Below are 15,782 nucleotides of genomic sequence, written 5' to 3'. Positions count from 1 at the left end.
AGGGGTACATAGAAAGAAAATTTAGAGATGGATTCTTTATGGACAACTCCTCTCAGTCTCTATACAACTCCTTTCCCTATTGGATGAGCTTTTATCTGAGTCCCATGGTTCCAATATATGGGGATGAACAGTGGCTCTTACACCCTGCTTTTTGCAATTAATTAAGCCCTGTTTCTGTCTTTAGTTCACAGCCTCAACATCATCCAATAAACACACAACAGAGGAATGGCGGCTTCCAACTTCATTACCGATAGTTTGGTTAGATGATTGTATAATATTTACATGTCTCTCATTTGATTAGCAGCAATAAATAATAAGACAACAGATAGAATCAACTTGTAACTACACTTCTTGGTAAAGTCTGTACTTTTAATGAAAGATCTATATTTACACAGAATTACTCCTTGCATCCAATTCCTTACTTTCCTCAGTGGTACAGATTTGACCTCCCAGTTTATTTCCTTTTGGCTCTTCCCATTGAAGGTAGTTAGAATAGCTACACAGTCCCAATATTTAATCAGAACTTAATCCCAGATTTAATATTTTTCTAGAAATCCTCTTTGAATACTTTAAACTCCTTATGCAGTACCTGAAAGATACTTCACTCTCCCTTGTATTTTTCTGAATTCTTAGGCAGTGCCAGGTGGGTACTTCTGACACCTTTAAGTAACCTTCCCACAATAGAAACAGAGTTCTTGTTACCTTTTCTGGGATCCCCTGCTTTAGATGGAATCTGTAACTCCTTTGTATCTTTCTGGATGAAAGACGTTCCTTTTCCAAAGGTTTGGTATATTAGTTGAACGCATAGGGGAAAACTTAAGAAGAATGAAGGGTGGAATAAAACATCTGCATCCAGTATGAGAAATAGCTCAAAACAGTTAATGGAAAAAAATTCTTCCTCTGCAGCAGGGTCACTGTCACTGTCTATCCTGTCAAGTACCCACATTGCACCTGTCTCTGTGGTGCAATTGGTTAGCGTGTTCTGCTGTTAATTGAAAGGTTGGTGGTTCAAACCCACCCAGGGATGGGCTGTGGGCTTGCTTTTAAGTGGTCAGTTAGCTCAGCTGGTTAGAGTATGCTGCTACTAAGGCCAAAATCATGGGTTCAACCCCCATACTGGCCAATTTCTTCCTCCTCCTTAAAGTTACCACCAGTTTTGTAGGAAGCTGCAAGAGCAACAAGACCTAAATATAGTTTCTTACACAGGATTGGAATAGCAAAACAACAACATGATGTAGGTTAAGGGATAGTGTAATCCCTTCAGTGTTTGCCTGTTGTCTGAGTATTTGTACCGCACTTTAAAAAAAAAAAAAAAAAAAAGATGCCTTAATTTGCATAACTTGCAATTTGGGTACTTGCCAGGTGCAATTTGAGTACTTGCCAGGTTCTTATGGTCTGGATTGGCCACTGTTGGAAGCAGGATGCTGGGCCTGATGGACCCTTGGTCTGACCCAGTATGGCATGTTCTTATGGTCTTGTGCTTGTGAGGAGACATAGCACTTTCTTACCCCCACATCCAATCTCAAAAGCAAGGACAACCCCAATCCACTGCAACAAAAGGTCTCTCACAGGGAAATCACAAAAATTGGCTTAAAAGAGTTCAAAGCAACCTTCCAAGGCAGGTAGACGAGTTAAAGGGAGTCCGACCCCTAATTAGGAACTTCTTTACTCCTTTCCCATAAATTAGAAAAAAAAAATTAGGAGACAGGAGACAGATCTACTTGAACTGAATCTAATCTAAAATCCATGAGGATGGCAGGTGCTTTAGGATGATAAAAGAGCTAGCACACACCATTTGAATGTTCCCACACGGGGGAGCAAACCCAAACCTCCGACATCTATTTAGGTGCGGAACCTTCCCAGTCCCCAGTAAGTACGCTCCTCTTAGGAAAACCAAGGGTTCTCTACAACAGCGTAAACCATCATGCTATGCAGGAGTGGGCAAAACACCACAACCCCCCCCCCCAAAAAAAAACCAGAAACCTTAGGGCATAATCAAGAGAGAAATGGATTGCCTGGATGGAACGCTGGAATCAATCAGAGACAGGAATGGCTTTAGCAGAGCTGTACCTTCAATGATTGTAACATTGTAAATGACGGCAGATAAAGGCCAAAGGTCCATCCAGTCTGCCCAGTGCTTTTGATTGTAACTGCTGCTCCATGCAAGTTACCCCCATGCCTGCTGTTAAGAGTAAGAAGCTCTTTATTCAAGAGCCTTATGGCACTCTGCTGAAGCTGTTTGGTTCACTTATGTTAAAAATCAAGGACCGGGTGCATAAAAAAAAAAAAAATCCTGCATTCCATTTTTTTAAAAGAGAAAGTGCCAAAATTAATCTAGAAAAGGAGTAAGACAAATACTGAACACCACAAGTAGTGGGTAAAGATAATTGTTACTTAATTAGTAACTTGGAATGAAATCATCCCTCTGGTTTTTGACTACCTCCCCAGTAAGGAATAATGCCCAAATGGTAAAAAGAGGAGGAGCAGAATGCGCCAGATTCAGAAAAACCTTGCTGAAGTGTGTAAAGCGTTCTTGCCATGACATTGCAGGAAGAATTTTCATTGAGAAATCTGGAGGGATCTATGCGCCCGAGCATGAAAACTCTGCTCCACTTGCTTTGACTAGAGTTAGCTCTGAGGCATGCTGAGGAGATTCATCCTTAGCTATCCTGAGATCATTTATATATTCTGTAAACAAATTACATGTTTTCTGTGTAGTCCTTAAAAAAAAGGAAACAAAAAAACCCCAAAATAAAACCAAGCACTTCAGAAAGCAAAGTTTATTTGACATCTGAAGACAGCAGTTCATTCATTTGCTGATTTATTTCAACATCCTCCAGAAAAATATTATTAGCCTGATCTTCCAGGGCTCTAGTCTCCCATTCTGTGTCTCTAATTAAAAATAGCTTAGGAAACCAGGTCCTTGAAAAGTAGAGCAATTCCCACTTTATTCACAATGCTGTCCTTTAGGTTAGGGGCTGATTTTAGCAGGCAGCTGATAGACGCGACGTGCAGGGCTGGGAGGTTGGAGGTAGAACTGTTGCACTTGGGGAGGTGGGAGCTGGAAGGTGGCTGGCAGACTAGAGGATTGCCATGATGGACTCAACGACACTGGCGTTTCAGGCTAGTGGGGCCCAGCACGGCCCTTTCCAAAGCTGGTAGTGCCTCTGCAGCACTGGGCACTGTAGATGATATGGGCACACAACAGAGGAAAAGGCTGCAATTGTGTCCTTCCTTTCTGATGTAACTTTGCTTTCCTGGGTTCACATTCTAAAAGACAGTCCAGAGACAAAACAGACGTTTTGGGTGTTCTGTCCTCTCTGGGGAACCACTTCTGCCATGACTGTTGCTAAGTACTCGGGAATGTTGATCTTTATTAATAGAAGGAAGACCAACCCCAAAAGGGTGATTGGGAGCAGATGGAGAAGGGAAATATGTTGGCTCCTACTGCAGCCTGTGCAGGGCCATGAACACCAAGAGCACCTATAAATGCTAAATAAATCTATAACACCCAAGGGCAATGTAGTCATTTATGATATTTGCAGTGACCTGTCCACATCTTGGATTTGTTTATCAGTTATCTTAACTTCCTCTTTTATAGTTCATGATTATGAGCCCTTTATGGGAGGAAAGATGTCCACCCTCTCAACTTATGTCTCTCTGAAACCAACGGAATCTCAGACCACAGTGAATGGAATCGAAGTGTCTCTGGATGAGGATGAGTCCGATGAATTGTCAAAGAAAAATGCAACAAAGCCGCAGAAGAGGAAAGGTAAATACAAACCACATGCAAAAAAAAAAAAAAAAAATCACCTGCTTCTATAGCTCACTGTTTTGAAACAAATAATAGCTGTAGGGTAATTATGGTGCAAGAAGAAAAACCTTGATCTTGTTACCTTCATAAACATATTTTCTGAAGCCAATAATAATAATAATAACAAGAATGGCACAAAGTTACTATGACTCATGTTGTCCAGAGCATTGTTGGTTTACAAGGATCACTAAGGCCTGAGAAGCATTAGTATAAGAGATGGACTGGTCTAGATCAGCCTCAGAGATCGGGTAAAAAGAAAAGCCAACAGAACATGCACAAAAGAAAATAATAACATTAATTTAAATGCCAGCAATCCTGAATAAATAACCAAGCAGCCAATTACAAAAGGAAATACTGCCTCTATAGGAAACACTGCCCCTGAGTCACTAACTATAGATATTTGGTTTCTGGGTTTAATACTGCTGTTGTAAAACAGGTGAGTTAAACTTTATAGGAGCCTGTATAAATGACGCCTAAACAGTCAAAGGTGAAGCCAAGGAAACAAAAGAGCATATTAATTGGCAGTAAATGCCTTGCCCAGAAGGAGCTGATTGACAGTTTACCTAGAAATACATATAAAAAAGGTAGCCTTTGAGAAGTACATTCCAAGCAGTTGCGTCAAGGAGACAGACCATTTTTACAGAATTAATTATCAGCGGTTCAGTCGATTTGGGTTACCAATGCACTTCACTTTTTTTTTTAGGACAGGCTGAGTCAGTTCTGGTTTTATCCAGCTGCATAGTTTTGAGTTCCCTATGAAAAGCAGAACAACAAGTCCACGCGTGCAGTGAGGTAAAACATAAATAGCTCAGCCTATCCTAAAACATGGATAACTCTACAGTCAGTCAATCAGGTTGCTGCAGTGTCAAATGAGCTGAAATAATATGGTGCTTAGCATTGTACTAGCACATTTATTTAAATATGTGTATCTTACTTTTTAAGAGAGATTAAACATCATCACTAAAACACTAAGGGGTACATATTCGGAAGCCATTTAGCGGATAACGGGAAAGTTAGCTGGATAACACATATCTGACTAACTATAACATATCCAGGTACATTCAGTGGTGTGGCTACAGCTGAATATTTACCCCAACAAAATTACAAACACATAGGGCCTCATTTTCTAAAGTATCGCAGGCCTGCGATACTTTAGAAAATCGCACTAACAGGGGGGCGGGGGCCGAAGCTGGGGGGGCGGTCCGATCGCTGCCGGCATCGCGCCCAATAACTACACCATAGAAGGTGTAGTTATTGGGCGCGAAATAGAGAGCGAAAAGGGCCTTACCTTTCTGCTTGGCGCGCTGTCCTCGCGGAGTCGACCCCGGTGACGCCCCCGACTCCTCCTCTTCCGGGGCCGACTCCGCCCCGATTTCAGTAGCGCAGGCCTGCGCTACTTTCGCTAACAGCGCAAGCCTGCGATAGCTTTGGAAAATGAGGCCCATAGTCAGATACAATAATAATAATGTGCACAAAATTAAATACAAACAGGCCGATACAATAAAACCCGCGGGAGAGCGGGCGCTCCGAGGCGAGCGCCCGCTCTCCCGAGGCGCGCATAGGCCACGCTCCTGTGCGTGCGATTTAGTATGCAAATGAAGGCCCGCCGAAAAAGAGGCGCTAGGGACACTAGCGCATCCCTAGTGCCTCTTTTTTGACAGGAGCGTCGGCTGTCAGCAGGTTTGACAGCTGACGCTCAATTTTGCCGGCGTCTGTTCTCAAACCCGCTGACAGCCACGGGTTCAGAAAACGGACGCCGGCATAATTGAGCGTCCATCTTCTGACCCACAGGCTGCGGGCCAATTTAAAAAAAAATTTTTTTTTTAATTTTTTTTTAAATTTGGGGCCTCCGACTTAATATCGCTATGATATTAAGTCAGAGGGTGTACAGAAAAGCAGTTTTTTCTGCTTTTCTGTACACTTCCCCGGCGCCTGCAGAAATTAACACCAGCCTTTGGGCAGGCATTCATTTTTGAAAGTAAAATGTGCGGCATCGCTGCACATTTTGCTTTCTGGATCGCGCGGGAATAACTAATAGGGCCATCAACATGCATTTGCATGTTGTGGGCGCTATTACTTTTGGGGGGTTGGCCGTGTGTTTTCAACGTGCTATTACCCCTATACAGTGCACTGTACTGTATCGGCTCCACCGGAGCGCACTGTACTGTATTAGCCTGAAAATAAGTATACGATATAACTGTTGCTATAACATCATCTGGTGCAACATTTGCTGTTAGGCCTGATGCTGTTGTTGCTACTGTTCCATGAACTACTTCAAGAGTAGTTTGGGACTATCCTTTAGAGAATGAAATGTAAAGGTTATATGCAAATTATGAAGGCAATAACATTCCTCCTAGCACTTTTGGTGTAGAATTCCTTCAGCACAATCCACTTACATCTAAGATCCACTTCTACAAATTAATTAAAAAAAAAGATAAAACACATTAAACAAAATAAGCATCATAAAATAAAATAAATTACAAATTACAAAAGTAAAAATAGTTAACAAACAGTTAATAATAAAAGCCTGCACTCCTTAGGGCAATAAAGCCATCCAAAAACATGAGCAGCCTTTCGTCCTCTTGTGCATATAAATCTAGACTCAAAGCCCACCAGAAATCATATTCTTACATCCCAATACTTAGGGGTTAATATTCATATCATTTGTCTGGCTAAGTTCAGGACTAAGTTGGATAAACCTCAGGCTGTAAATTTCCCACCACCTGCCTTCAGGCCGAGATAGGGGTAAGGCATTCAGCTCCTGGTGCCCTGGAGGCTGCAGCAGGTTTGTCAGTGCGGCTGTTGCTTCATCTGTTACAGTGGACAGCAGCAGCAAGCTCAGAGCTCCTAAGTATGCAGTAGAGGTGCAGATCACATCCTCTGTGCCTGCATCTGCTGTGGTACTGCCAACTCATTGTTCTCCAGCATCATAGCAAAAAAAAAAAAAAAAGGTGCCATTGGCAGCGTGCATGAGCAGAGGAAAATCTGCTCCACCTCTGAGCTGCCAACGCTCTGACTCACCTGCCTCAGTGGTGCCTGATGTCATCCATAAGGGCCTACAATAACTCTATATTCCCCACCACTTCAAAAAGTATTTTTTCCCCCCACCATTTCACAAAAAATATTTAAAGTAGGGAGAGGAAGGTTTCATACATCATCTGCAGCATGCCACCATGGCCTTGTATGCAGTATAATTTTAATGGTAATCATGAACCAACCTCCCTCCTACCTGTAATTTATTTTTATTATTTTTTTTGATCGTCACTTTTTTCATGTGAACACAAACCTTTTCATAAAAAATCTCTTTGTGAATATTGTGTAACTTAACCCGTCTAATTTAACTTAAATGTTCAAACTCCGTCAATGATTCGTCAAAAACGCTGCTATTGCTTTAATCAAGTTCATATCTCATTGCTTGTTATAGATGTATCCTCAACTTCAAAATTGTATCACTCTTATATTGTTCTTATTTGATAACAAATTCCCGCTCAATAGCCCTTCGTTATAAATATGGCAGTTGCTTTTCCTTTCAACCCAAGTTCATAACATGTCATTTCAAATTTTGGACACTCAAATTGAAGAATATATTCACACTCCGCAACCCTCAGTGTTATAAATGTAGCGACCACATTTCATTTCTGTCAACTTCATGACTTGTCACTTATTGTATTTCTTTGAACATTGTAGATATGGCAACAACGTTTCATATGACTGGACGGCTGTCCAATTCAAATGCATTTAAACCTCCAGGGTCTTCCGCATCTTTTTGATCAAATGGATGACTGTCCGTTACAAATGCATTTAAACCTCCAACTCCTTCCGCATCATTTTCATCGTTTATTGAATATCATTGACAGATTAATCAACTGAATGGCTGTCCGAAACAAGTACATTTAAGCCTAACGACACCTTCCGCGTCTTTTTCACCATTTGTTAAATTTAATTAATGCATTCCCGATCTACTTAGCTTTTCTTGTTCATGCCTCCCAACATGGCCATGTTTCGATAAGTAAACATTATCTTCATCAAGGGAGTCTGTAATCCTTCTCCTCACTGTCGGGTCACTCTTCACCACTTGGACGGTGTTTTATGTATACTTATTATTCTCGCTCACTCCTCGTCTTTTTAAATCAACCCTATGATCCAACTTCAACCAAAGGAGAGCTACGTATCCAGCATAAATTCATCTACATCCAATGGTTTCTCTTTCAGCACACTTTGATGAGAATGCAGGATAAATGTCATAATAATGAAGCCCACTCAATGTCTTCATTCAGTCCACACGGGTCTTTAGTATTTAATTTGAATATCCAATTCTGTTCATGGAGGTTCAAAGGTTTTTCTACATCTCCTCCCTGTTCATTATCTTCAACGCTGTCGATCACAGTCCAGCAAAGATCCTCAAAGCAATGTTTTTCTAAGCAGTGCTCAACTATTGGGGCTTCTGTTGTCTTAGTGTTTAATCGCGATCTGTGTTCGATCAGCCTGGTTCTAACTGTGTGTGCCATTCGACCCACATAATTCTTCAGACATGAGCACTATATAATGTAAACCACATTTTTGGACAAGCAATTTGTGTCTCCTCTTCTTGTGATTTTATATCCAGTTACTGGATCCTCCCATTGAGCACCCTCAATGGTTAGATAACACATGTTACATTTGGTGTGATTTCCTTGAATGGTTTTCTTATGTATGGCATCTCTTAATATATCAGCATGGGCCACCCGATCTCAAATATTAGGATCTCTTGTCATGGCTATGAGAGGTTTATCTTTAAACACCTCATGAAATGAGAGTATATGCCAATGCCTACTTATAGATGCTGGATCCGAAGCTGTAGACGTACATTGTGGCAAAATACATGTCAATCTGTATTGTTCTTTTCTATTTTGGTATTCCAGTAGCTGATCCCTATCTGAATATTTTGCCCTCTTATAAGCTTTATTTATCACTTTTTTTGGGTAACCCCTGGATTTAAACTTCTGTTTGAGCCACTGTGATTGCTTCTCAAATTCCTCATGGCAAGTTCTTTCTATTTTCTTTCTATTTTGCAGTTCGAAAATTGAAGCCCCCTCAACCTTCATCTCCTATTACATCCCCTGTCATGCCTATCAAAAAGAAAACAAAGGATGGCAAAGGTGAGTGCTCCATAAAACTTTGTACGTACAGTGTTTTCATCGGGAACTGAGATTCTACCTTTCTGACAGCAAATGCTGCACTCAGAGGTCAGATAAAAGACATTGGGCAGAGGGGCTGGTGGTGTCTTGCATATGATATGAGAATTTATATGGGCATCTACCTAAAGTACACACATCTCAACTGGCCAACCGGATGGACCCATTTTGATGTTTATCTGTCATCATTTACTATCAGGTCCATATTTAGCTGCACGGCAAGTAGATAATTTATCCAATTAAAGTTAACTGGATAAATTGTCACAGATATTTGGTGTAAGGCCAATTAGGAGCTGTACCGAATATCATCAGATAAAGTCAAATTAGCCGGATAAATTTATCCAGCTAATTTTAGGACTGCTCTCTGGCACGACCAGACTTAGCACACACACACACACACACACGCCTAACTTTAATCTACCTTGGAACACCCCCAGAATGCTTCCAACTCATCTGGATAAATTGGAGGCCTTCACAGCAGTGTAAAATTTAAAAACCCACAATTTATCCAGCTAAGCCTTGAAGCTAGCCAGGCAAATTGTTCCAATACTGACTTCTGTGTAATTATGTGGTCTTTCTCTAGGCCATGTTAATTGAAGTATTCTCCTGTATCATTCTATCAATACAAGATATATGAAACCTCCACTTTGTAAGCAACAGTATTAGCTGGATTACTCAAAATACCAGCTTGCCTCTTTTTGTGGTCTTGTTCTGGCGTTTACCCTTTTGCCCTATTATATTTACTTCTTAAATTTTAAAGTTTATTGTGACAGCAAAGATACGCGTCTGTTACTAAGGTCACAACCTGTTTCCAAAGGTCTGCTTCCTCGCGTGCACTTTACAGCTGTTTGTACTTCATTCATACTTTACATGCATCAGTGTGATGCATGCAAACTGCACTTACATTCCTAGTGGTAGCAGGGCCAGTGCAAGAGTATTTGGCACCCTAGGCAAACCTTCGGTCATTCACCCCCCTCCCCAGTTTACCTGTTGGTGGCGGCTCCAGCACAGCGCTCTGTCCTCCCAGTGGCAGTGGCTCCGGCACGGTGCTCCCTTCTTTGGCAGTGTTGGATCTTGAATAGCACACTTTGGCCTCGTGCTGGTGGGATTTTATTGCCCCCCCCCCCCCCAAATTTTGGTGCTCTAGACAACCACCTAGTTTGCCTAATGGTAGCACCTGCCCTAAGTGGTAGCACTGGATAAGTGGAAGAAGATAAAAAAAAACAAAACAAAAAAAAAACTACATTGGAATGAAATAAATGCCAAAACAAAATGGGGAATTAATTTTAATTTTTTTAAAAGATATTTCGATATGATACAACACTAACTGCATGTTACATTTATTGATTTATGCTTTTTATATACCGTCGTTCCAACAGAAGATCACAGCTGTTCGCATAAATTGCATTCGATTACTATTTTATTAACAGGTTCTTATTTAAAGTGATTGTATCTATTTTAATACTACTGAATCATCAAAACATTCAAAGTTAACAATCTAATATTGATATTTACTGTTTCAGTTTTGAATAGATTTTAGTCAATTATTATTTGCTGTGCTGAGAAGAAGTAACATTTCTGGAATCATAATGTTCATTAAGTGGCTTGTTTGAGATTTCTTTACATGAGTTCATAGGCTTTTCTGAAGAGCCAGGTTTTCAGTTCTTGTTTGAATTTCTCTCTTTCCATTAACAGTCTTATCGATTCAGGTAGTTCGTTCCATAGTTTGGGTCCTGCTACTGGGAACATTTGTGGGCCAAGTTCAGTAGACTGGCAAGCAGCAAGTTATCCGGGTAAAGTTAGCAGGATAACTTAAACCAGTATATACAGCAGGACAATCCTCCCTTTCTCTGCTTACAAAAGTGGGAACACCCCCCGCCCCCCCCCCGGGCCTCCCAAAGTCCTTCCACAGGAGGAGAAGGAGCACCTACTTCCTCTCCACAAAATAAAAGTGTTATGCTGGGGGATTTCTAAGGACTGGGGGGAGGATGATCACAATAGGGGTAGTTTTTACAATGAAATACTGAGTACAGGCCTCTGTTCTGGAGCTCTTGTTTCTGCTATAGACTGATTGATACTGGTGTTGGAAACTTTACTTCTCCTCAGACCAGTAAAATTTCCAGTGCTAAGAAAACACAAATTAAGCTAGTGCAACTCCCTGCATTGGGGAGTGGAGGGTGTAATAGCTAATAGAGATGTGAATCGGAACCGGAATCGGTTCCGATTCCGGTTCCAATTCACATCGTGAATTTTTCTTCGTGCGGCCCGATCGGGTTTTTATTTTATCGGCTGCGACCGAGCCGATAAACAAAAAACCCACCTGACCTTTAAAACAGCTCCCTTAGCTTCCCCCACCCTCCCGACCCCCTCCAAAACATTTTAAAATTACCTGGTGGTCCGGGGGGGTCCCAGAAGGGATCTCCCGCTCTCGGGCCGTCGGCTGCCACTAATAAAAATGGCGCCGATAGCCCTTTGCCCTTACATTGTGACAGGGTATCCGTGCCATTGGCCGGCCCCTGTCACATGGTAGGGGCACTGGATGGCCCGTGCCATTTTTAAGTCGGAGGGTGCACAGAAAAGCAGAAAAGCAGTTTTTACTGCTTTTCTGTGCACTTCCCCAGTGCTGGCAGAAATTAACGCCTATCTTTGGGTAGGCGCTAACTTCTTAAAGTAAAATGTGCGGCTTGGCTGCACATTTTACTTACTGTATCGCGCGGGAATACCTAATAGGGCCATCAACATGCATTTGCATGTTGCAGGCGCTATTAAGTTCAGGAGGGTTGGACGCGCGTTTTCGATGTGCTATTACCCCTTACTGAATAAGGGGTAAAGCTAGCACGTCGAAAACGCGCGTCCAATCTCAGGTTAACAGTGCGCTCCGTATCGTCCAATCTCCCTTCTTAACAGTGGTCTCAAAATACTAGCTAAGGTATTAGCCAACAGACTCAATCCGTTCCTTCCCCAATTGATCTCAGATCAGCAGGTGGGATTTGTCAAAGGCCGCACAGTCACTAGCCATATTCTCAAATTAATTTCGGCAATGAACTTTTGTCAACAACAGGGAATACCAGCAATGGCCATAGGTTTTGACTCTGAGAAGGCTTTCGACAAGGTATCCTGGCCATATATGTTTTCAGTGTTGAATAAATATGGGTTTGATGGTCCGTTTTTGCAATACTTACAGTTGTTATATGGTAACCCTATTTCTAACATCATAGTAAATAATGTTTGCTCTGGGGGTTGCCAGTGTAACCTATACAACGGGGGGTCCGTCAGGGTTGCCCACTATCGCCACTTCTGTATATTCTCACTATTGACCCTTTGCTACGTAAGATAATGGCGGACGAGGAGATACGGGGTTTTCAGAGAGCGAACTATAGCTTTAAGACAGCGGCTTTTGCCGATGATGTTTTAGTGTTTCTGACAGACCCTGGCAAATTCCTGGGACCTTTGTTGTCTCTTCAGGAGTGGTTTGGCTCTTTTGCAGGGCTAAAGATTAATAGAGACAAATCTGAGGCTCTGGCCATCACATCCTGGGTTCAATCTACTTGGCAGGGTGAATTTCCACTTCGATGGGCCACCAATGACCTTAAATACTTGGGGGTTAAGATTCCAATGTCTCTTGACACCCTTTATCAGTTAAATATCACCCCGAAAGTAAAGTACACTCAAGAGACTCTGTTACACTGGCAAAATTTACCACTGTCTCTCAAAAGCCGAATTCACCTATTTCAAATGATAATCCTGCCTAAATGGCTATATATTTTGCAAATGCTACCTATCTGCCTGTCATCTAAGGATCTTTGTTGTGTGGATAAAGCTCTCAGACAGTTTCTGTGGGGGGTAAGAAACCCCATATCTCGCTTCGAATTCTACAAACCCCTATCTCAAAGGGGGGGTTGGGTTGCCCAAATCTAAGCCAATATAATGTAGCGTGTAACTTACGTTTCATTAGGGACTGGATATTTGACACCTCCTATTTTGTACCTAATCAGCTCCTCACTACCTGGTATGAGGTACCCTCCCTAAATTGCCTATTGCATATGAACGCACACCAACTTCCCCTACAATTACATGATCATATTTTTGTGGTGACATGTAGGAAAACATGGGCTCGACTTTGTCACCGACTGTGACAACCTTTAGGGGTGACATCCATGTTAACATTGATTTACAACCCTCTTTTCCCACCAGGACTGGGAGCTTCCCCTTTTTTGAGATGGTATGCTAAAGGTCTTCGGTATCTATATCAACTAATCTATCCACTAACAGGTCATTTACATAGTTTTCAAGATTTGCAAACTCAATTTGCGTTTCCTCATGAAGATTTTTACGCCTTCTTGCAAATTAGGCATTTTATGCAGACTTATTCCAATCACTGGCACACACTCAGTAGTACTAACGCTTTAAGAGACCTATTTTCTTGCACTTCCCTGAAAGGCCCAAAAATTTCCCTTTTTTATAGGGAGTTAGAGATCTGCTGCTCTGTGCCTCAACCTTTACAGGCGCATTTCAAAAAGTGGGCACAGTGGTCGGTTTTCACAATACCTTATGAGGTTTTTATGCTTGCCTTCTCATATATACAGTCTATTACAATTAATGAGGACCTCAGAGAAACACAGTATAAATTTTTATGGCAGGGGTTCATCTCCCCAGCGCTAGCGTACACACTCAAGATCAATGCTTCGCCTACCTGTACGAAATGTGGTGAGTCTCTGGGCTCATATTATCATGTGTTTTGGGAATGTAAACATATACAGCTATTCTGGCAAGATATACAAAAGTTTTGCATGCTCATATGGCAATGTAATATTATCTTAGACTCTATCCCGTGGTTGTTTGGTGTTGCACCATCTGACACCGTTAATACTAATGAGCTTTTGACCTTGTTTATAGCCAAAGCAGCTGTTGTTGGGAAAAAGGCAATTTTGACTCATTGGATGGAGGACCATGCTCCAACTTATGATGAATGGTTTAAACATATGCTTCGCCTATGTACTCATGAGCTGTATGGCTTAGCGCATCAACAATCCTCAAAAACAGGAGATGGTGAAAAAGTATGGGATCCTTTTTTGGAATACTTAAAACCCAGTCCTATACCCGCTGGGAGGGAGCCAGGAAATTAGAGTGTTCTACTGTGTCGTATCTTAGCTTAAAGGCCTGGACTCCCTTTATGTTAACCTATACCAGGTCACACACTACCCTATGTCATATGTCATCCGAACTCCAGCTTCAGATTTGACTAACTTTAACTTATTGTTTTTCACCATACCTTCTTCAATGCCCTCTTAGCCCTATGGTTTATTACACTTTGTAATATGAAGCCTATTAGGGGGTCAATATACTGCCCTTTTCCAGGTTCACTCAAAAAGCCCTTACACCACGCATCGATTAGTTAATACAAGAAGGGAGGGTGGGAGGGAGGGAGAAAAGAGGAGGAGGGAAATGAAAGGGGTTTATTTATTTATTTATTTTTTTAGCTCCACTCTTTAAAACATGACAATTATAATTATAACTTTAATTGTGATTTTGCTGTGTTATGAATACCACTCTGCTTTGTAAATCCTTGGATAAATATCTGTTTTGGTTGTCTTGTTTGTGATATTGAAAACTCCAATAAAAATAATAACAAAAAAAAAAAAATGATGAAATGGGAATGATGAGTGAAGTGATCAAATATGTAGATGACATATTCAGGGTAGTTAAAGCATAGATAGATTGTGAGGAACTGCAAGAGAACCTTGTGAAACTGAAGAACTGGGCATCTAAATGGCAGATGAAATTTAATATGGACACACGCAAAGTGATGCACATAGGGAAAATTAACTCTAATTTTAAGATACACAATGCTGGGTTCTGCATAGGAGCATTCAGGAAAAGGATCTTGGAGTCACTGTGGACAGTACTTTGACATCCTTAGTTCAGTATGCAAAGGCAGTCAAAAAAGCAAACCAAATGCCAGGAATTATTTGGAAAGGAATAGAGAATGAAATGGAGATAATTATAATGCCTCTGTGTAGATGTATGTATGGTGCAGCCACACCTTGAATATTGTGTGCAGTTTTGGTCACTCCATCTCAGAAAAGACATAGCAGAATTAGACACGATACAGATAAGGTTAACAAAAAAGGTAAAAGGGGATTGAACGGCTCTTCAGGTTAGGGCCCTTCAGCCTGCAGAAGAGACAATCGGGATAGGACATGATAGAGGCTTATAAAATTATGAGTATGGTGGAACAGCTAGAAAGGGAACAGTTATTTATCCTTTCAAATAGTAATAGGACTCCTTGAAACTAACATGCAGCAGATTTAAAACAAATTGGAGAAAGTATTTTTTCACTGAACACACAATCAAGCTGAGGACTTTGTTGCTGGAGCATGTGGTCAAGGCAACTAGCATAGTTACTGCTGGGAGTCGGCAGAAAGAAATAGGCTCTGCTCTTTGGGATTGGAGACAGGATGCTGGGCTTGGTGGACCTTTAGTCTAACCCAGTATGGCGGATCTTATGTTCTTAAGAGAGGCCTGCCACTTTCAAGCCTATCTCTAGTGAGTCATTCAGAGTGAAAAAAAGAGGATTCTGCAGTGTTTTCCGCTGGGGTTGAGGAGATAAATGCTTTGTTTTGGAAGACACTGGGAATTTTAATGTTGGAATGTGACTTAAGAAACATAAAGAACTGTATTCACTTTTTCCTGTGATTTTTTTGGTACTTAAAGAACTGTCTCCTTTGATTTTTGCATTCTGGAACTGTAGGCTTGATTTTTACACCTGCTGACTTTTGATTCTTTGCAGGCGT

General features: G+C 41.3%; 1 protein-coding gene and 1 non-coding gene across 4 annotated transcripts in view; both read left to right on the top strand.

Moving 5' to 3' along the window:
• LOC115094276 (ETS-related transcription factor Elf-1-like) overlaps positions 1–15,782 on the top strand; it is a 182,491-nt gene that overhangs the window by 135,590 nt on the left and 31,119 nt on the right. For all 3 annotated transcript variants that reach the window (XM_029607175.1, XM_029607177.1, XM_029607176.1), the window contains exons 5-6: positions 3,602–3,772; positions 8,869–8,952. In XM_029607175.1, coding sequence (XP_029463035.1) covers positions 3,602–3,772; positions 8,869–8,952 — 255 coding nt within the window. The remainder of the gene's footprint in view (positions 1–3,601; positions 3,773–8,868; positions 8,953–15,782) is intronic.
• TRNAN-GUU lies at positions 954–1,027 on the top strand. The gene has a single exon. It is a non-coding gene; the product is annotated as a tRNA-Asn (tRNA).

This window comes from Rhinatrema bivittatum, chromosome 6 (assembly GCF_901001135.1).
Source record: "Rhinatrema bivittatum chromosome 6, aRhiBiv1.1, whole genome shotgun sequence".
In the NCBI taxonomy this organism is placed as follows: domain Eukaryota; kingdom Metazoa; phylum Chordata; class Amphibia; order Gymnophiona; family Rhinatrematidae; genus Rhinatrema; species Rhinatrema bivittatum.
The sequence above is the reverse complement of the archived record's forward strand: the minus strand, read 5'-3'. Positions and strand labels throughout refer to the sequence as shown.